General features: G+C 40.1%; 1 protein-coding gene across 6 annotated transcripts in view; it reads right to left on the bottom strand.

The window, feature by feature from the left end:
* Positions 1-19,148: 19,148 nt before the first annotated feature.
* Positions 19,149-23,039, bottom strand: part of LOC117269682 (endophilin-B2-like) — a 38,578-nt gene continuing 34,687 nt past the window's right edge. For all 6 annotated transcript variants that reach the window (XM_078162394.1, XM_078162395.1, XM_033646905.2 and 3 more), the window contains one exon: positions 19,149-19,733. In XM_078162394.1, coding sequence (XP_078018520.1) covers positions 19,626-19,733 — 108 coding nt within the window. In that variant the 3' untranslated portion in view covers positions 19,149-19,625. The remainder of the gene's footprint in view (positions 19,734-23,039) is intronic.

Raw genomic sequence — 23,039 nt, 5'->3', positions numbered from 1 at the left:
GCCAGGTCTCACTGCTCCCCACACTAACCGAACAACCTCCTTTACCTTACCTATACTACCACAGAGGAGGTAGACCCAGGGAAGGAAGCCTTGTTAGGCTATCACACTCCCCCGCCGGGTTAGGCTGTACAGTCTACCTCCCCAGGACGAGCCCTCACAACAATGACACCTCCAGGAGGCTGGACAGTGATCTCAGCCCAAACAGCACTGCCAACTTCAACCAAGCCCAGGCTCCGTTTATGCGAGCTCCAGGCAGAAGCAATGCTGATACTACCTTTACTAGCACATTCACCATACTCTATTTCACACGCTACATAGCATAACTACAATGTAAGCTAAAGTTAAAGGAGATAAATGAACTCACAGGATCAGCAAACACACTCACTTTGCAGCATGGTCTCAAACAAAATGGATTCAAATAGGCCACTCCCACACTTAAATAACCTTCCTCTTCCTGGATTTCCTTCTTACTTACACATGGCTTTCTCAGCCCAAACAGCACTGCCATCTTCAACCAAACCCAGGCTCCATACATGCGAGCTCCAGGCAGAAGCAATGCTGATACTAGCTTTCCTGTCACATTCACCATACTCTATTTCACACACTACATAGCATAACTACAATATAAGCTAAAGTTAAAGGAGCTAACTGGACTTACAGGATCAGCAAGCACACTCACCTTGCCGCATGGCCTCAAACAAAATGGATTCCAATAGGCCACTCCCACACTTAAATACTTCCTCTTCCTGGATTTCTCCTGACAGGAAGTGGATCTCTCCACCTGATCTCAAGGAGTTATGTGCCCTGCTTAGTAGTTCCCCCTGCTGGCCCCCAGCTGACATTATTTCTTCTGTAATAGAAGAAACATTAATGCTTTGTGTTTTATCTGTAGTGTATGATTTGTTTGTCCTTTCAATTGACAGTCAGATTTGATTGTGAAATACAACATTCAGTCAGTAATAAAGACAGGAGTGCAAATATAAATAGAAACAAGTTATAGATGAATATAAAAAACTCAACATTAGCCATGACAGCCTGGGCTATGTTCAGGCCTAACAAAATGTGTCCTAAAGGCCAAATTCAAAAGCAGTGACACTGACAACTGTAAGCAGTTCACTGCGTTTGGAGGTGGTCTTTAAGATAATTAACTAATTCACTTAAAAATATATGTAATTTCCCCTAGGTGTGAAATTAACTCCATCTTTCAAAAATAGCCCAGGACTGTCATGTCTGATGTGAGAGTGCTCAATTATGGCACCATTTAAACTATGAACAAATGTAGCCATAACACTGTTAACAAATATCCTGGCCTTATCAATCTTTGCTGGATTGCCACCAGCCTCCCACCTGCACCCTTGGGCCAATGAAGAAAATATTATCTTAATGCCAGGATGCTGGAAGTGAAGCTGGTGCAGGTCCTCCTTCATCATGCTGACCAGCTTGATACTGCTGACCTTCCCCATGTCACTGCCGCCACAGTGGATGATGAGGACATCTGGTGCTGCATTTAATTGGCCTAAAAGGTTCTGCACTAAGCTGGTTCAAATCTTATTTATCTGATTGTTTTCAGTTTGTTCATGTTAATGATGAATCATCTCTACGTACTAAAGTTTGTTTTGGAGTTCCACAAGGTTCTGTGCTCGGACCAATTCTGTTCACTTTATATATGCTTCCCTTAGGTAACATCATTATAAAATCACTCTGTAAATTTCCATTGCTATGCGGATGATACAACATTGTATTTATCGATAAAGCCAGAAGAAACTGATCTATTAACTAAACTTAAAAAATACCTTAAAGACATAAAACCTGGATGAGCACCAATTTCCTCATGTTAAATTCAGACAAAACTGAAGTCATTGTTCTTGGCCCCAAACACCTCAGAGACTCTTTATCTGATGACATAGTTTCTGTGGATGGCATTGCTCTAGCTTTTAGCACTACCATAAAAAACCTCAGAGTAATACTTGACCAAGATTTGTCTTTTAACTCCCATTTAAAACAAACATCACGGACTGCGTTTTTTCATCTGCGTAATATTGCGAAAATTAGGCCTATCCTGTCCCAAAAAGAGGCAGAAAAATTGGTCCACGCTTTTGTTACCTCTAGGCTGGATAAATGTAATTCCCTATTATCAGGTAGCTCTAATAAGTCTTTAAAAACTCTCCAGCTGATTCAGAACACAGCGGCACATGTACTAACAGGAACTAAGAAACGAGATCACATTTCTCCTGTTTTAGCTACTCTGCACTGGCTCCCTGTAAAATCCAGAATTGAATTTAAAATCTAACGTACAAAGCTTTAAATGGTCAGGCTCCATCATATCTTAGAGAGCTCATAGTGCCAGACTATCCCACCAGAACACTGCGCTCTGGGAATGCAGGGTTACTCGTGGTCCCTAAAGTCTCCAAAAGTAAATCAGGAGCCAGAGCCTTCAGCTATCAGGCTCCTCTCTTGTGGAATCATCTTCCTGTTGCGGTCTGGGAGGCAAACACCATCTCCACATTTAAGACTAGACTTAAGACTTACTTTTTTGATAAAGCTTATAGTTAGGACTGGCTCAGGCTTGCCTTGTACCAGCCCCTAGTTAAGCTGACTTAGGCCTAGTCTGCCGGGGGACCTCCGATAATACACCGGGCACCTTCTCTCCTTCTCTCTCTCTCTCTCTCTCTCTCTCTCTCTCTCTCTCTCTCTCTCCCTCTCTCTCATGTCCTGTTACTGCATGTCACTAACCACTGTCTCGCAGGTTAACTCATATCGCAGCGGTGCCTGGATAGTGTGACATGTGTGGTTGTGCTGCTGCCATGGTCCTGTCTGATGCCTCCTGCTGCTGCTGTTATCATTAGTCATACTTCTACTGTTATTATACACATATGATTATTGTCACATTTGTATACTATCAGATATTAATATATACTTTCAACATATTGTTCCACAACAGCCAGAATTATAACTATAATATCATTACTTTCATTAATGTTGTTGTAGGCTACTGTCATTACCGTCTGTCCTGCATCTCTCTCTCTCTCTGGCACTCTTTCTGTCTCATTGTGTCATATGGATTACTGTTAATTTATTATGCTGATCTGTTCTGTACGACATCTATTGCACGTCTGTCCGTCCTGGAAGAGGAATCCCTCCTCACTTGCTCTTCCTGAGGTTTCTACCATTTTTTTCCCCGTTAAAGGGTTTTTTTCCTTTTCCTTATCTGCTGCGAGGGTCCTAAGGACAGAGGGATGACGTATGCTGTAAAGCCCTGTGAGGCAAATTGTGATTTGTGATATTGGGCTTTATAAATAAAATTGATTGATTGATTGATACTGTACAGTCTTTAATAGTGCAAACAGACGCCACTGTGCCTTCGTTAGACTCAGCGTATTTATTACTGCTTTTTGTCATAATTACCTCTGCTCAGAGCACCAGTAGGCCATGCAGGGAGCTAGCATGCATGATAACTAGATCCATAGACTGATACCCCTAAACTGGGAGTTTTTCAGTTTTCCAGAATACTGTATGCAGACGCGGAACTCAAGCTACTGGACGAAGCAGCCGCTGCAGCTCATGAGCCTCAGCCAGCCGCAGAATACCGGAGTCAAGCACTGGAAACCTGGTGGTGTAGTTGTTTCAAATGCAAAGCAATGCCAACGGATGAGGAAAGTCTTTGCTGCTCAGACTGGGAATTGGCGATGCCTGCACTTGAGAATCTGGACATCAGTACTGATGAGACTGCTGCTCCTCAGAGACCGTGCATCACTGATCATCCTGAGCGCGCACACGTGAGCGCGGAGCACAGAGAAGCAGTCAGAGCTACAGGCTACAGTGAGGCTAAAAACAGAGTTAAAATGACGTTTTTTGAAACAACTTTTTCAGGACAATTGGATCACTACGGATGAGCATGTTGGAGATATTTTGTGGTTTCAATTTTGTGTTCTTGGACGTTAGTCTGGGGCGCTGTCAGCCATTAGATGTGCTAGCTGCTCAACCCTGCCGATCTCCGCAAGGGATGTGAGGACTCTAAAACTTCACCAGGGCCTCCGTCGGCATATGGGTGAGTAGATAATGGCTGAATTTTTATTTTTGGGTGCACTATCCCTTTAATGCAATGTAAATTCTTATTTTAATGTAAATTCAATAGTGCATATTTGACCATCTCTTCTGTGAAAAGTTCAGCCTCCCTTGTTGTCTCAGAGCAATCGCCCCTGCTGTAAACCCCAATTCGTTCACTCAGCTTACCATGTTTTTTTGGAACAGCTTGCACTCAAAACTTTTTTAGTATAATACAGTAACGTAAAAGTTTTTAGTACACCAGACACAAAATAAATGTGTCACATCAGCCTTGCCTGGCAGAAATTTTCAGTTTAACATCACTTTTATGTTGTTGTGGTTTGAGCATTTAATTCTGTCATATGAACATAAAATCATTGGGTACACATTTTACTTTTTTAATATCACTGAACTATAAAAATACATTGTAGAGAGCATAGATGTCTCCATTGCTAGGATAAGGCAAAGAGATGAATTCTGAACCAGAAGGTGCTTTATATTTCATCTCAGCACAACTAAACACTCTAATATCCACACAGGCGGAAGAGAGATGGGTATTGTTAAGATTTTAACAATACTACTACTCTTACCGATACTGCTTATTGATCCTGTACTTTAAAAGTACTCTAATTAATTCTTTGGGGGTGTTTTTTAAGAAAAAATGAAACAAAATAAGAACAGAATTAACATTGTTTTTTTTATATGTATGTTAGTACAGTATATAAATTACGACTCTGCTACAGTATTGTTTTGAATTCAGTTTCCAAGTTTCAGTTTTATTTATAAAGCCCAATCCCACAAATCACAATTTGCCTCAGAGGGCTACGACATCCCTCTGTCTTTGGACCCTCACAGCCATGGACGTAATTTGGGGGAGGGGGCACAGGGGACATGTCCCCTGCACTTTTTCAGGAGGCAGGTTGGTCCCCTGCACTTTTTACCGTCTAAAAACAATGTTACGCGCTAATAAACTAAGACATGTCGAGCACTACGACCAGACGGAAAACGGCCACTCAAACTGAGGCCTGTGTGGGCATGATGAGAAAGATACAAGGAGCACAGTGAACTGAAAAGTAACAATAGAAAGATACAAGGAGCACAGTGAACTGATGGAAATAACGACGTTATAAATAAACAGCGTTACTAACAGCGCTACTTTTTTCAGTAATGAGTAACCAAAAATTCACTGTCTCTCCCGTTATAACACCGTTACCGTTACTCACAATAAAATGCGCCGTTACTCGGCTTTACTTGAGTTCACTGCAGCAGCTTTCATCCAAGCAAGCTCCTTCTCAGCGGAGCTCTAAAGTTTTTTTTTTCTTTGGTGAGGGCAGGGGAGAGGGAAGGGAGGGAGAGACAACTGCATAAGTGATGATGATTGGTTTAGGGAGAGTAAAATTTCATCATAAACCAATCAGAGGCAGAGTAGGGTGGGTATTCACAAGCACACAAGCAGGGTTGTCAGGTTGTTGTCTTATTAGCCTCGACTGTGGGCTTGTTTTTTTTTTTGTAAAGTCGCTTACAAATATTGGTAGTCGTGGGTTGCGTTTTTTTTGTCTTGTTTCTAACGGGGGGTTGCTTATTTGGGCTTGTTCTCTAAACATTGCCTTTCTCTATATATCTGTCTAATAAGTTATTTAAATGCATGATGGTATGACTGCAGGATGTTTCCACCGCTCCGCTCCCTCCGCCCCTCACCTTCTACACATACACACAGGTGACAGTCAGTTAGTCAGACTTTTCAAATTTAAATTAATGCAGGACTGTATATTTTCATCAGGCTATTTATTTATTTATGCATTACATTTTTCATTGGTTTATTGAGAGCAAGTCATATGGTTAAACTGTTTACTTTTGTGATGAAGAAAGTACTTGAAGTAGGCTACAGTATGTCTACCTTTTGTGAAGTTGAGCGACAGTTTGATATTTTTAATTTGCACTTCAAAGATTATTATTATTATTAGCCTATTATTATTATTATTATTTTTATTTGTACATTGCTTGAGAAGTATAGCTTTATTTTAGACATTTTTGGCCAGTTGTGGCCTGTGCAATAAATGTCACAAGTTCTAAACCATCTATTGTGTTCTGGTGTTCCACTGTATAATACTGAATTTGCCTGTGTCTGTTACGTTGTCCCACACAACAATGCAGTGTAGAATAGATTAGTGTAGGCTACAGTGTTTCATAATAATTAGTTATTCCATCAAGTGTCAGTTTAATTCATTTAACATATTCAATGTTGAGTTTCATTAGATACAGTTCCATTGAGGGGGGGGGGGGGTAATCCAAGCAATTTGACATATTTGAGCATTTTACAAAAAAATAACGCTATAGTTACTTTTCCAAGTAATTCATTACTTTTATAGTGCAGTAACCCAGTTACTAACTCAGTTACTTTTTGGGGAAAGTAACGAGTAACTATAATTACTTTTTTGAAGTAACATTCCCAACACTGCTGAATAGTAACAATAGCAAACAAGAGCACAATGAACTGAAAAATAACACCAGAAAACTAGAAGGAGCACAATGAACTGAAAAGTAATACCATTATAGAAAACTACTTGAACTTTGAATTTTTATTTTAAAAGTTTAATTTTTTCATGCTTTGTTATATATTAACTGAAGGGGGTGCTGTACTAAGACATAAGAGATTGAGTTTTATTAAAACATTTATTTTTGCATTCATTGTTATATATTAACAGAAGGAATTTACTGTTCACTTTACACATTTTGCTTTATTGCTTGCACAATATTTATTGTTTTTATATTATTATATTCTATTCTATAAAAATAACTTTAAAAAGGTATCTGTGAAATTTCTGTCTATGACAACTTTGTATTTGAAAAGCCTCTAGGCTGTAGTTTTATACATATTTTGAACTTCATATTGCTTTGAGGTGTAGGGCAGATATTCATTAATTCAGGCTTTATTTTAACTTGAAATTACACTGAGGGACACCCCTTATTTCCAGTATCGTCAAGTAATATCAGGGCACCCCTGTCTAAGTAGTAGTACAGAATTTTAATTGTACAGAGCGTCTTCCAAGACAAACACAATACGGCGTTGCACATGGTCAAGTCGACATCGATGCAGGCTCGCTGTTGGATGGTTTTATAACTCACTTTCACTAGTTGGTTTGAGACACCGCTGACTGCAGCAGACCCTCCACATGAGCGTGGAAACAGAGTGGAAATGGTAGTTTGGGACCGGCCCTTGGCAAATCGATTGCACGCACTTTCCTTTGAACTCTCCTGCATTCCCTTTCCACTTGTTACTTTCTTGGTGCTGCTGCCCAACACATTCTCACTTCAGCCTCATCACATACCGACGTTTGGTCATGGACTTTCCACGTCAAGATATGACGTGCAAGGTACCCTGGGTGCATTGGTTGTTGATACTCTGGGATGCGGCATCAACTCCACCCTGTTACATGCATTGCCTGTTTTCAAATATATTTATGTTTCACAGGAAATGTTCAGTATGCATACAGCCTCTTTCAAAATAAACGCGCTACGCTGGTACAACACTGTGAATTGAAACTTTTTTCCTTTAACAACAAAGGCACATGGTTATATTTTGCGTTACACACATGTGGCTGGGTTTAAGCAACAGACACACATGGCTGGTTAAGGGTTTGGCTTTACAATCATACAGGAAGCAAACACTGGCCTCCCGGGTGAAAGTTGGTGGTTGTTGGATCCATCCACCACCCCTCTGTCCCACCCTACTTGGACTTCTGCCGCCTTAACTTTCATTGTTGTCCCACCACATATCCCCAGACACAACCAGGTGCCATTAAACAATAACAGCGACTGACCATGTTTCATACCAACGTGAAAGGACAGCTTTTTTTTTGTTGGTGTCTGACACCGGGAGTCACTGACCAAGCACCAGTATTCAACAACTTTGGAGAGAGACTTGACTAGTATCCATGACTGGCAAAGCCTTATTGCCATAGAGAAAATGTGCAAGCATTGTGCTGATATAGTGATCAATCAATCAATCAATCAATCAATCAATCAATCAATTAATCAATCAGTTTTATTTATAAAGCCCAATATCACAAATCCCAATTTGCCTCACAGGGCTTTACAGCATATGACATCCCTCTGTCCTTAGGACCCTCGCAGCGGATAAGGAAAAACTCCCCAAAAAAACCTTTAACGGGGGAAAAAATGGTAGAAACCTCAGGAAGAGCAACTGAGGAGGGATCCCTCTTCCAGGACGGACAGACGTGCAATAGATGTCATACAGAACAGATCAACATAATAAATTAACAGTAATCCATATTACACAATGAGATAGAAAGGGGGACAGAGAGAGAGACAGAGACAGAGAGAGATGCAGGACAGATGGTAATGACAGTAGCTTACAACAGCAGTAATTAAAGTAATAATGTAATTAATATTACAGGCTATATTGGTACAATATGTTGAAAGTATATATTATTATATATATATATATATAGTGACACGCTTTCACAGTAGTGAGAGCTCAATGCACTGCAAATTGAGAAAACTCATACAAATAAACACAACACAAGCAAATGATAAACATCCTCACCAATTTGACAACACATGCACAACATTCAAAAACTGTTGAAAATAAGAAGAAGCTTAACGGAAACTGTTTCCAGGAGACACTAAAAAGTGATACATAGCAATAAGCAAAAGCTAACAGTAGGACCACAGCATATATCAGCAATAATATCTGAATCATGTGATCATAATGTTAAAATGAGCCAAAAAACCTTACGCTATAGATGATTTCAAACACCAATGATGGATAGCTGACTTCAATGATTTCATAAACCATAAACCATGGCAGCAACAACCCTGCATGTACTTTCAGTATGTATTGCAGCTGCCCTTACTTAGTATATCCTGTTGCATGGAGTATGCATACAATTGGGACATATCATAACACTGTGCCTTGAACCTTACCCCTCTTGCTCATATACCTGTTGCAGTCCATAGCACGAAATTCAAAGTAAAAAGAAAAAGTATGCTATTTGGAATGCAGCACATCTTAATGTTATCACCTAATGTTGCCTTGGAGATAAAACGAAACGCCATTTGCCAAGCTTGCTAGAGGTCAGTGTTATTGTCATTATGTCCTTTTGGTTGTTGGTTATCTTGATGAGTATTTTGTTAGCTTAAATTCCTATTATTCCTATCATTTATATGAATGGTCATCAGTCACTTGATGATGATGATGTAACTATCATCCATTATTGTGGCTTCTATCAGCTGTCATTGAGCTGTCAGATGTCTGCGGTTCAGTCGATGTGATGTATCTTCTGCTGCCCAGAGGATTGTTGGTCAGAATAGCCAGAAAAGCATGCTGGCTTGCAAAGTGAATGAGGCTGGATGTTGTAGGGCATCCTGGTATTTCTGGCATATTGCATTTGACATAGGATACATAGAAATGTATCAATGTATTAGAACATACCAAGTCTTTCTCTGGCATTATGGTAGTATGGTAGCATGGATACTGGAATGCATAGTCAACATGTTCCAGCTATGTGTATCAATTTTTAGTATCCCTTGGAAAAAGTGCATTTTTCTTTTGTGTCTCTCTCCATGTATTTCCTTAATTTGCAGTGTGTTGAGCTCTTGAGGCCACCGGACTCAAAAGCAATATTAAAAAAGGTTGCCTTTTAGATCTGGTCCAGTTCGTGTTCACACAGACAAACCAACTTGGGCTAAGGGGCACAATATTGGTACGGGAGCAAGCCACTCTCCTGTCACTGCAGAAAACTGGGTTAAGGCTAAGCTCTGGTGCCTCCAGCTCAGCTGTCTGCTCCACCACAAGAATGGTAAGCTGGTGATGGATCATCCATGTTGCTGCATTAGCAATTTGTGTGATTGCTGCGTTCTTGCACCTTCCCCTTTTTCTTCCCACATCAAGGGCACTATGGTTTCAGAGGTTCCTATTTCAGCCAAATTCGGGGTATTATATCTGCCAGGATAGCAACAAACAGAATACCCACTTCCTGGAGGCTATGTGCATGTTTTTTTGTGTGTGAGACAAAACAGCACAGGCAACCATGTGAGAATCTGTGACAGCATGATACAGCCCAATGTCACAAACCACAAATTTGCCTCTTGTGACTTTACAATCTCTACAGCATATGACACCATCTGGACTTAGAACCTCAATTCAGAGAAGGAAAAAATCCCCCAAAACCCTTTAACAGTGAGTAAAAATGGATGAAACCTCAGGAAGAGCAACAAGAGGGACCACTCTCCCTGGACAGACAGACAGACAGACAGACAGACATGCACACATCGAGGTCACCGAGGTCCGGACCTCGGTAAAAATTTCAAAGAGAAAAAAATAGAAGAAGGTCACCGAGGTCCGGACCTCGGTAAAAATTTCAAAGAGAAAAAAATAGAAGAAGGTCACCGAGGTCCGGACCTCGGTAAAAATTTCAAAGAGAAAAAAATAGAAGAAGCCCCAGACAGCATGGTAAACATATTAACACACCGGACAGCTTTCATTTTGAAACGACACGCAGGAAGTTATCTGATGTATCGGCAGAACACGGAAAACTTGAATTCAGTTCATAGGAAGACGACAATACTGCTAGCTGACAGACGAGGTGAGTGAATGACAGTTTTTTATTATTATTTTAGCGATGACCAAGCAGCCCACTGTGAGTTAAAGTTTAAGAAAAAGTTAAGTTCTTGCTAAGTAACATTAATGTTAGAAGCTTTAGCTGTGACACAGAGACCTCTAGTTTCGCGCAGGGTGGTGATCCCCGCACAGAGCTAGTTTCGAGCAGCGCAACCTGAGGCACACTCAGTTTGGTAGTTTGGCAGACTGAGGTGTGCAGAGATGGGTGTGGCGGCGCAGCAGGGGGAGGTGTTGACAGATCCAGCTTGGCGCAGTGACAGTTTTGTGCCAAAAGGCTTCGCCGAAGGTGCACTAAAAGCTCGCCAGCTGAAACCAGGTCTACTGTCAACACAGGCGGCGCGCAGCCAGTGTAGTGGCAGTTTGGCTGACTGGCGGAGAGTGCGCACACGTCACCAAAAACTCACAGGCAGGGTTCCAGAATTTCCTGACCCTGCTGTTGTCTCACACCCACCAGCAGATTCTGTTCTCTCTGAACCTCTCAACCTGGACACCTGGAAACATTATTGTGGCCCCTCTACCCCCTTGAATGACAGGTTCTATGTCCAACCAGATAAGCTGTCAGCTATGGCCAACACATAAAACCAGTATTTGAGGTCTTCATAACACCATCAATCAAAAAGGATATACTTGAGATGACAAACCTAGAGGGGAGGCAGGTTTATGGGGACAGTTGGAAAGACTTGAAGTGTCCCTTAAAAGGAGTATTTAGGTTGTCAACAAAAAGATATATTGCACCTGGCACATAAACTTGGGTAACAATCTAAACACAACAATCATTTTCTGGAGGTTTTTGCTTGGGTCAAATTGAGGTCAAGGTCAGTATGGCAAAGGAAAAGAGAAATGATTCTGGTGAACCTGTAACCATCTGACTCTCACCTTTGGGTTGGAAACACTTATACCAAATTAATCACGTGAGTGGGTATGGCTTCAGCCTCTGCACACATGCAGTTTATATACTTACCCACACAACCACTCTCTCTCTACTGTCTGGGGAAGAAAAAGCCTCACTTAACTGTAGACAGACAATGAATAGCTTCAGCTTCACTTCTTTCATAAAAAAACCCCTGATTATATACATAAACATTTGAGTGTTCTGTGAGTTAACATCACAGAAGATATGAAAATGCAAACTGCGACTGGCTGGGTTCAATGTGTTGCCTGCTTTATCTCTCTGCCAAGTCACAGCAAGAATTTATGACTCTATGATGGCATAATATGTCATTCATGAAACTAGACACTATCCAATTTCCTCCCAACCACTTCTTCAACGTCGATCAAACACTCATCTGTGCTGTGTTTGTGGATATTCAAGAACCAGACAACCATATTACTGTAACACACATGCATGTTTATTGCACATCAAACCACTGGCTGTTGGTTGGAGAATAACAAAAATGTGACGACAATAAGATGTCTGAACATTTTATAACTCCCCCCAGGAATGTAACAACAACCTAAATTAAGAACCGTAAAAGCAACAGGAAACGTAGCGGATAAATACAACTGTGGTTAAAAATCCTGAATTCAATTACACACACACACACACACACACATATACACTTCTGACATTTTGCATGCTTCAAACAATGTGTTCTTCAGTCCTGGTTAGGTAGCCTTGTGAGAATATTCAATTGTGCAGTCACTCTTAAGCCCACTGACAAGCTTTTTCTGGAGCCTTAAACTGCCCTCTACATAAGTAGATGGATTTTGCTCAGTTCTGTTTGAAAACTATCAGCTGATGAAAACTGTGAAATTCAGTAAAAAGCTCTGGGAAGAGACTGATATTAGGCCATGAAGTAAGATGTATAAACAAGGTCAAGAAAAACTCTCAAACATCCAATAAATTATAAACCAACATAATCCCCAGAATAAAAATGTTAACATTGTACATTTCTGCAAACCATGGCAGCATTTCACTTGTACATTAATGTGTAGCAGATGCATTGAAACTTCACATTTCAACAATGCAATGGTTAATGTGGCAGCACGATGTTGCAGTGGTTAGCATTGTTGGGTTGCTGGTTCGAACCCAGGCTGTAGGACCCCTTCTGTGCGGAGTTTGCACGTTCAGTGGAGGTTGTCTCAGGGTACTCCAGCTTCATCCCACAGTCCAAAGACATGCAGGTTAGGTTAATTTGTGACTCTAAATTAGATGTAGGTGTGAATGTGAGCTTGACTGGTTGTCTGTCTCTATGTGTCAGCCCTGTGATAATGTGGTGACCTGTTCAGGGTGTACCCCGCCTCTCGCTCAATGTCATCTGGGATAGGCTCCAGCCCCCCCATGACCCCTAACAGGATAAGCGGTAATGCAAAATAAATGAAAGAATGAATTAAAGAATGACAAGACACAACCATAACCAAAACCAGAGTGCATTGAGACCGAGACAAGACCAAGACCAGACCTGTTGAGGTCCCACACTGCATGACAGATTTACGATATAATGGAACATTCAAACAATATGCATTCCTCAAACTGATGTGAAAGATCATAAAATCACCTACAGAAAATAAATGAAGATTCCTCTTTATTTACCTCTTTTATCGCCATACTCTATATATGTGTGTATATATTAGTGTACCAAGAGAAATGGCATGATAAAATAAGCAAAACACATTAAAGAGATGAATTTTATGTGCGGCAATTTTCCTCTGTTTACTATGAGCAAACAAATACAAAAACTAAATCCCGGTATACACTGTGTGATTTTTGGGCTGTCCCAGATGAAAGATGACCATCGTAAAAGAAACATGGCGATATCTTTGATCGTGGCAAGAAATGGTTCAAGGATGGTCCCTGTCACGGTCTTGTAATCAAAGAAAGCCTGGGATAAAATTCTGACAGTGTCAGAAATTTGGGATGACCATCTCACTGTGTGACTGCTGTTACCACCTACATCTACTGACCAACCAAAAGAAATGCAGCATGAAATGACATACTGGTGATAAACCCAAACAAACAGACTGATTGCAGCTTGCCGTGAGGGCAAAAACGCGCTAAAATAAATGTGTGGGATTCCAGCAAAGAGGAAAACCTTGCAGAGTTGTGGCAGCAGAAGCCTTGTCTGTATGATGTGTCCTCCAGCTCTTACTATGATCACGTAAAGGAGAATGCATGGAGGAAAATAGCGGCAGAGTTACAGCTGCCAGGTGAGCAACCTTGCAGCTAGCGAACACACACACAGACACCGCGGTATATAGCGTCCACAAACCTTTAGGTTATTTGATAATATGACCCTCTATGTTGTGCTTCACAGCTGGAGAAGTAATAACTCCTGCAGCATCCTTGCACTCAGCATGGGAAGCTATTGCATCGTACGTCGTAGCTTGCCATTCAGTAGGCACTGTCATCGTATAGTCTGCATACATCAAACTTGATGTTGTACCCAAGTTTATTGGATCCATGTTGCACAGTGTAGCTGCACTTAACTTATATGATTGCTAAAATCTCACAGTCTGTAAGAGGCAACCTCTTGCACTCCACCCCTATTTTGTAGCAAAAACGCCTGAAATGACATACCCAAATTAAAATGATTGTAGCTTTTGAACTGCTCTGACTACATGCATGCATAAGGTCTTGTCAGTAAGAAAACTCCCTTAAGTTTCTTGTGAAAGTGTCAGACACACTCTAGGTGATAACGAGACAGAGTAAGTAAAAAAAATTGAAGATTTTGGTCCGCCTAAAAAAAAATTTAAAAAAAATCTGGATAAATAACTGTCAGTGGCTTCATCTGTGGAGGTAAATGACAGTATGGGACTGTAGGCAAACTATCAATGAACAAAGTTATGATCCTACTTTCTAGATGTCGTATCTCAGCCAAAAATAGCGGTAGGAGTGAGACTCTTATCTTTTATAAAAGAGCTAAGTCAATGCTAACAGCCACTCATAAGGTTGCGTGTAATCCTGTAACTTTTCCCATTGAAAAACAGCATGACACGACTTGTCACTGCGATTTTGGACTATGTGTGTTAAGGCTGGTCTTGTGCGAAATACATAAGAAATAAAAGAAAAACAAGGTTATTTTTTAAAAGTCGAGACCTTCCTGAATCCAGCAATACTAAAAATGGCATGGTTTGATGATGTAGTGCACCTGGGAGATACCATTTAACAGAGGAGGGAGCGAGAGGGTTGGCATCCTCGCAGAGTTAGCAAGGTTAAGAAGCTTTATCAACTTCACCATCTTTATTCACAATCCTTTATGGCACAGGGCCCGCAGCTGTGGTCTTGACTGGTTTTGAAATAAACTCCAAAGTTTATCTGAGATGAGACAATATTGAGTAAATATGCAGACGAGTCTAAGACCTTCAGAAAGTGGCCTTGAGACCAAGGTCAAACCGGCCTTGACATTTTACCTATGACCATCAAAATGTAATCAGTTCATTGTTGAATCCAAGTGGACGTTTTTGCCAAATTTAAAGAAATTCCCTCAAGGTATTCTTGAGATATATAGATTCAAGATCACAGTAACCTTGACCTAGGCTATGACCACCAAAATCTGATCAGTTCACTGGCTGTCAAAGGGCAAAGTCAATGTGTTAATAACAAGTTAACACAAATTCCTTTTAATCCCACAAATGTTTTTGATGCGCGATCAACACATTCTGTTATAATGACCCTTGGCCCACCCTGTAGTTTGGGAACTCAAGAAGCAATGCAGCAGTAACATTGTGGATGGCGAGCAGAAACAAACCTCCATGAGGAGAAATGGATAAAGCAAGGGGTCTTTTGAATGGCAAGTTCAACTGTAAAGCCCTGCCAGATGGTTCTATAACAATACCAAACTTATTTGCATTTACTGTCGGTGTGACCTGAGTTCCCACCAGATTACATCGAACTGCGTCAAAAATGGGATATTTGGTTAAACTTTACAAGTGTAAAGTTGGACACTATATTGTGTTAGTATTACTGAGTAATGCTACATTCAGGTCAATATGTCCATCTGTTGTTGTTTGTTGGGCTTGAGTTTGCCATAATATGCTTTCAGCATATTTTTTGAGCATGCAGTACCAGTAAGTTATCCTGGAGAATATTCTGAAGAGTATTTATCATTGTTTTGGATTGTTGCAATAATAAGAAATGTACATGTGCATAAAGCAAGCATATTTGTCCACTCCCATGTTGATAAGAGTATGAAAAACTTGAAAAATATCCTTTCATGGTACATTTTGAACAGAAAAAAAATGTGCGATACACTTGACACTCATGCGATTAATTGCGATTAAATATATTAATCAATTTACAGCCTGAATATATTTATAAATAATGTAACTTCCGAAACATTGACATGATATGTATGAAACATACAAATCTAAAGTATTAAGGGTTTGCAGAAACCTACTATGCCAACATCTCCTTCTGGCAACTGGGCTATATAAACAAAACCAAATGTCTTAAGCACTGCTGAAATTTTCATCACACATAATTACAAATAGAGCAAACAACATATTGACAATTTTTCCGTTGTTACAGCCTAATCAGTCGTAAAGCTGAAAGTAAAAATTTTGTCCTGAGGGTGGCCCTAGAGAGAAGCATCAATGTAGCAAATTTAATAGCATTCTGACAGTTCTATTTAAAATGATAAGAGGTACAGATGCCTCTCGAAGAAAGGTCTGGGTGGGTCACAAAAACATTCAGCATTATCCCCTGGTAACAGGGATATCCATGCCAGATACACTTAACTACTGTATACTCAAGCTTCTACTATTAGCATGTCAGGATGTGAAATCACACTTAGGATTCCCTTTGGACGCCCTACAACATTACTTGCAGTTATGACTCACACTTACTACACTGTCACTGGTGAGATAAATCATCCAGACTTTACATCATCACTAGTTAATTACACATAATGAAACATTAGTCATACAACACTCCACTTTCTCACAAAGTGATGAGTCATTACTTTGTCTGATGGATGTGACCTTTTTTCCTGAATATCATCAGCTCTATTAGCTCATCACAGGTCACAACAAACTGGATCACTCTATTTCCAAATGTTTTGCACTCACTGTTGCCACAATTATTGCAAGGAAGTTACACAAATTACATGATGACTGGGTCTACTTTAGTGGAAATTCTTTTCAGAAACCGGTGGATGGGCTGACTTTACTTTGCCCTTTTGGCCTCATAACCCACTCTGCCTGATTTCACCCTGCATACTTTGTGAGTGGAGAGGATCTCCTCTGTCAGGAAGCTGGCTGGCTGCAAGTCAAATGAGTGTGTCGGAGCTTCAAACTAAGCACATGACATGATCACAAAGATAAAAATGAGTAAACAAGACCGACACATCTGGAGAACTTCTCCATGGTAATAATTTAATGTTTGTGTTGGATGGTAAGAGTAAGTGATTCACGATTTTCATTTCCTCCACAAAGTTACCACACACTGTTCTGTTTCAAATTATTTTAAACTTTCTTGCAACATTTACTGCAAGGAAGTTTCACAAGGTGTCATATGGCCTCCGTCTGCACTGCCCCTCTGTGATCTATTTTTAGTGTTGCTGCATGACTTCTTTAGGCACATGTCACTTTGTAAGCATTCTTTTAAACCACTTAGTGGTTTTACTTGATAATAAATTGAGTAGCAGTGTAGTTCCTCATACAGGATGTACATTTCTATCATGTTTCTCCACAAACATTTTAGAAATCCTCATTTAAACTTGAAACCAAACAGTTAGTATCGCACCAGACTATTTATCAAGTTCTCCTTGAAAAAAACTCAGCATGACTCAGCATGATCACTCACAAACACTGTATACTGTTGTTATTTCACAAACTAACAGCAAGTGTTGTGATAGTGGGAAAATGGTGAGGTTAGGACTCTGAATCTGAAAATTCAAACAAGAAACTTCCAAGATTTACAATCCGTACGTTTTAGAGTTGGATGACTGGACGAAAATATATATTCGATGTGTACACCCCAGGTTGTCTTTTGCGGGCAATTTTTTTCATTTTAGTTGGCCAATGAAATGGTCGGCCTTCAAAGAATGTGTGAAATGGTGCTCAGCTGGCCACGGTAGCAGGAAAAGACGGAACATTGAGCCATCATATCAGCAAATATATCAGCAAACATTGGTTGTTGTTGTAAATTTTACCATGTATGTTTCAGCTCAATGAGGTTGACAGTACAAAGTAAAACCCTCAAATCCATTCCTTTTAGTTGAAAGCTTTAACATACCCTGCAAGCTGACTGGACTATCAATTTATGATTTATTCTGATTTGTGTAATCCCACACCCATTTTTTGCATTTGTTGTGCCCCTTAGTAGTCAATTTAAATGAAACCTTCAGGATATGTTCCTGGTACCTCCTAAGACATTGCTTGCAAGTTTTGTGATGACTGGCTGAAACATTGATGAGTTATGTACTGAGCCATGACCCCTCTAAGGTTCATTGGTCAATATCATCAAAACACAATGAGATATCAACAAGCTTTTGATAACTTTTGATAAGCTTGGTCCAATGATGAGCCACAGAAAGATTGGTATGAATAGGATCTATGGTTTAGGACAAGATGCAATTTTTTTTTTTTTTAAATAATTAAAAATGGCAGAAAATGTTACCGATGGTCCCATCATGGTTCTTGTGTGTTTTTCGTACAGCACATTGAGCTACAATTGTGTGTCAGATTTCAGGTCAGTCACACTTACAGTGTGAGGGGTGTTTCCCTTAAAAATTTTTTTTTTTTTTTTAGCCTTACTTATAGCGCCCCCATGGGGCCAACCGGTATCATATTTCATGAACAACCTTTGCACACATGTTTTAATCATTGATGGAATTTTCATGTGTTTAGGGTGTAACACCTCACAGGAATTTGTGAGAACATTTCTAAAGAAAAAAAAAGAAAAAAACAGAAAACAAGGTCAGAGCATTAACACAGCTTTGGGGGTTGTGGAGCTGAAAGTGGACTTGTGTGTCAAGGCAGCAACTTTATGACAATTAATGACTTTAATTGAGTTTCAGTTTTACTTCAGCTCTCTAGAAAGAGGCTTAAATCATCTGGCCTAATTTGGCTAGTTTATAATCGTCTATTTTTCTGACAGCTTCTGTTTCCTGGCCCGTCAAACTCTGCTGTAGCCATATCATCGTGTTCCAATTCCCAGCAGATACTTTTGTGGGTACAACATGATCCTGATACAAATGATGGCCTAAACTAAACTAAACCTAAACTACAGAAAAAAAGACCCAAGTTGTAGTAAATCAGAATCATCCTTAAATGCATCATGCAAGGTCGAGCACTGCGACAATGATACGATTAGTTGCAACTACTGAATTAATTGCCAACTAATTTGATAATTGATTGATCAGTTAAAGTAATATTTTTGAGGAAAAAAAGTCAAAATTATCTGATTCCAGCTTTTTAAATGTGTTTTTTTCTGTGTTTTTTCTCTCTCCTATGACAGTAAACTAAATATCTTTGGGTTGTGGGCAAAACAAAATATTTGTGGATGTCATCTTTGGGCTTTGGAAAACAGTGATCGACATTTGTCACACTTTGTAACTTACTTTGTATCTTAGTAATTGATTAATTCAGAAAATAATTTGCAGATTAATTGACAGTGAAAAGAATCATTAGTTGCAAACCTATCTTAGTCTTGAATGCCTTGCGAATGCTTTGTGGTAAAAACACAGATTTAACACGAAGACACCTAAACTAACAAAAACAGGGAATGTAGCTTTAACTGTGGTCTCATTACACTCGCATACACGTACACATCACTGGAATAAGAGGAAGTCTGTAATGACCCAAGTGGCCACATAACAAGCTTTTGTTGCAATTTCCTCCAATAACTCATCTGTACTTATGAAAACTTTTCCAACAGACTTGCATAACACCAGGTTTGCATAAGTGTTTATAGCCACACATACAGTAAGTGTAGAAAATACGTGTGTGTGCGTGTGTGTGTGTGTGTGTGTGTGTGTGTGTCCTGTTGTTTGGTCCATTAGCTCAGCAGTTCAAGGTAGGTGACAGGGACTTTGCCCTTTTCATTGCCCCGTTCTCCAATCAACCAGTCAGGGTCCATTCCTGGTACGGTGTATACTGTAATGAGCTGGAGAAACAAACAAACAAAGGAGAACATTTTCAGACATATACCAAAATGATGCTATTTAGGGTGCCAGTGTGTAGGATTAAGGGGGGGTTTACTGGCAACTAGTGGTGACGATTGCAGGTTGCAACCAGCTGAATTCCGTCAGAATTCATCAGAGACAAATTATCCACAGAGGTCTCTTCATCTTCAAAGCAAACAAACCTGGGGCCTCATTTATAAAACTGTGCGCAGGACAGGTGACTTCAGGTGACGTACGAACAAAGCACAGAAAGTGCTTAGGCACAAAAATATCCTGATTTATAACATAGTGCGCATGCATGTCCCACGCCTGTTTCCCTTTATAAATCACAATTAACTTGAAATGTGACGCAGGTGAGCGAGGGAGGTAGATAACAGAAAGACAGTGTTGTCTGGTGACTCAAGAAGTCGTCCAATATTAAGGTGTTAAGGCTATTTACGCTGATTTATTTAGACAGAAAACCGAGGGATGTTTGGATCTGTCTGTTTCAGTGACTGTCTGAAATAAACACCCTAAATGAGGGACACAGTTGCCATAACTGTTTGACAAGCAATCTGATTGACTTGACTCAAATGATTTCTTAAAATACGTCTTGTTTCATAATGATGCATCACATCCAGACGCTGGTGCAGCAGCAGCAGCAGCAGCATTTGGCTCAAATGCCTGGGGATAGAGGTCGGGGCCAGCAACCATGTCAAGTGGTAGTGGCACGTTTTTCAGCTATGCCACATTGTGTAGACCAGCACTGGCACAGCTTGGATCCTGCGGGTGCTTCTTGGTAACGCCGGGCCCAATGCAGCACAGAGATCCAGCAGCACTGCACGCAGCAGTTGGAACTGGCTCATAAGCCACTCATCATCGTTGACCAGTAGATCTTGGTGGTCCCTGAAGATCCGCTCCCATCCACCACATCCTCTAGCAGTGCCAAATAAGCCATTGTGCGTCTATACGCACTATGATCACTGCTTTTTATACCCACCCATCAACTGATTGATCACATGTAAAAAAGGGATTCCCTGATTGTAACTGAGGGGCAATTTTGGCCAACGAACACATGAGATAAATATTAATAATAATGATTATAAACGTTATTTGTTTACACTCTGTGACACAGCACTTTTCAACGACATACAACACATTTAACACACAGCGATAAAAAGAATTAAAAGCCATGAAACAAACACATTATAAAACATAATATATTGGAACATATAGGATAACAGTGACACTCTGCACTCTGCCCGACTGGGGCATTTCAAACGGCAGCAGCATACAATTAATTTGTCCAACTGTTCATTATTTCACAGACTAAAGTTCATCAGATTATCTAATGATCATAGAATATACCTGAGGAGTTCTTTTAAAACAAAGACATCTGCTTGTACATAGTCTCCTGAGACAGTTTCTTCCCCCAGGCTGTCGCTCTGATGAACTCCTAAACGGTCACAGAGTGGCAGGTCAAACAACACTGCATCCTTGTATATTTTAAATATATATTTTTAAAAATATGATTTTTTAAAAATATTTTTATATTTTTTATATTTAATGTATAGTTGTATATTTTTTGTATATTGTATATTCTGTATGTTCTTGCCTAAATGTGTGTACTTATGTCATTTCTGGTACATTGAGAGCAAGTCTACCAGAGTCAAACTCCTTGTATGTACACACGTACTTGGCAAATAAAGCTGATTCTGATTCTGATTCTGATAACTCGTGTTCTTCATGTGTGCACACCAGGGACTATCAGTCAATGACATATTTGTTCGTTTATTCATGTTTATCCGTTTTTACAAGTACGCTCTTCATATATGAAATGGGAGAGGTCATACCTGTCTTCATTTTACACAATGATATCAAATTCACATTTCTTCCTTTTCATCTTTCTACCACAAGGGTCCAGGGTTCCTACACATTTGGAATTTCAAAATTCCATACTTTTCCATACCCTAATTTCCAGACTTCTCGGCGTTTGTTTTTTTTTTTCAGAGAATATGCAACATCTAGTAAATATATCAGTGTATCATATTTCACATCATATTTAATTATTTTTAATAGGCGATTGTAGCCAAGTACCATAATGGCATGCAAATAAAAACTCAGGTAAGTTCAATGTCTGAGCTGAGGCAAAAAGGTTGGGACTCTGGGTGCACGCAATGCAGTAATGAGACGTAGGTGTTTTTTCCTTTCATGTGGCTCAGAATCGCCTTCTCCCCCATGTTGGCGATGTAGGGTTCAACACTTTTTTTTTTTTTTTTCACTTGCACTTCAAGTTGGTCAAAGATCTACTTGCCCGAAGTCAGTTTTTACTTGCCCTATAAAAATTGTTTAATTTAAGCGGCTATCAAATAACAAAGACTGCAGCTATTTTTATGTTATGTAATCTTTATTCACACTGTATTTATTAAGTAAAACAACATACGTCATGTATTGTAGCTTAATTCCTACACAAAAATGACAGTGTCAGGGCTTAAAGTGAAAAATTTTCCTGAGCCTGAAACCTGAAACCTGGGGGGGGGGGGGGGGGGGGGGGCAGTGGCAATCTTTGTCAATCCTCCGTCTATAATTTTGCGCCCTACTTGAGCCATGCCCACCTCTATTTATTTTTCACCCCTCTCTCCAGTTCTGCTGTATTAACACCAGGTTTGATATATTTTGCTTCCATCTCTCTGCCCTGCTCTACTCTACTTCAATGCTATTTAGCTCTCTCTCTACTCTACCAGTAGACTACCACATCCACCTGTTGCACAAAACGCACACAGCAATGTTTCCCCTAGGATGGAGTTGTAGCAGCGGAGGTGAAGCACACGCATGAAAAATAATTTTCACATGCGTGAAACTTTTTTGTATGCTTGCAAAGCACAGCCTGCTGGGATGTTTCTGTGTATCTACTGGCACCAGAAGGGCTCTTTAGGACTAAGTACAGACAGTACATGTGTGCACAGTAATGAGCAGGTGAAACGTCTGTCTAGCTTACATATGAGGTGTCTCAAGATTTAGGAAAATAAAATTGTATTGAATATAATAACAGTAAAAAGTCACTTGACATGCTGCTGTTTTGTGCTATGACCTATTTAAGTGCTGGAAGTTGTTATTTACGTGACAACGCCTGAATGCAACACAAGCTCAGCACCAAGAGTGCTGTGCTGTGCTGCTGTGCAAGCAGCGTGTTTGTCTGTGCGTAACAGCAGCCTGTTGATGGTTATCTACACAGTGTCCATAACAATAACTTTGTCAGCTGACAAACTGCACCGGGCTCGGGGTCAGGTTTGGTCAGGAAAATGTGG

The sequence above is a fragment of the Epinephelus lanceolatus genome, chromosome 19 (genome assembly GCF_041903045.1).
Source record: "Epinephelus lanceolatus isolate andai-2023 chromosome 19, ASM4190304v1, whole genome shotgun sequence".
NCBI lineage: Eukaryota > Metazoa > Chordata > Actinopteri > Perciformes > Serranidae > Epinephelus > Epinephelus lanceolatus.
Note: the sequence above shows the minus strand (reverse complement) of the source record. Positions and strands in the feature narration are given on the sequence as shown.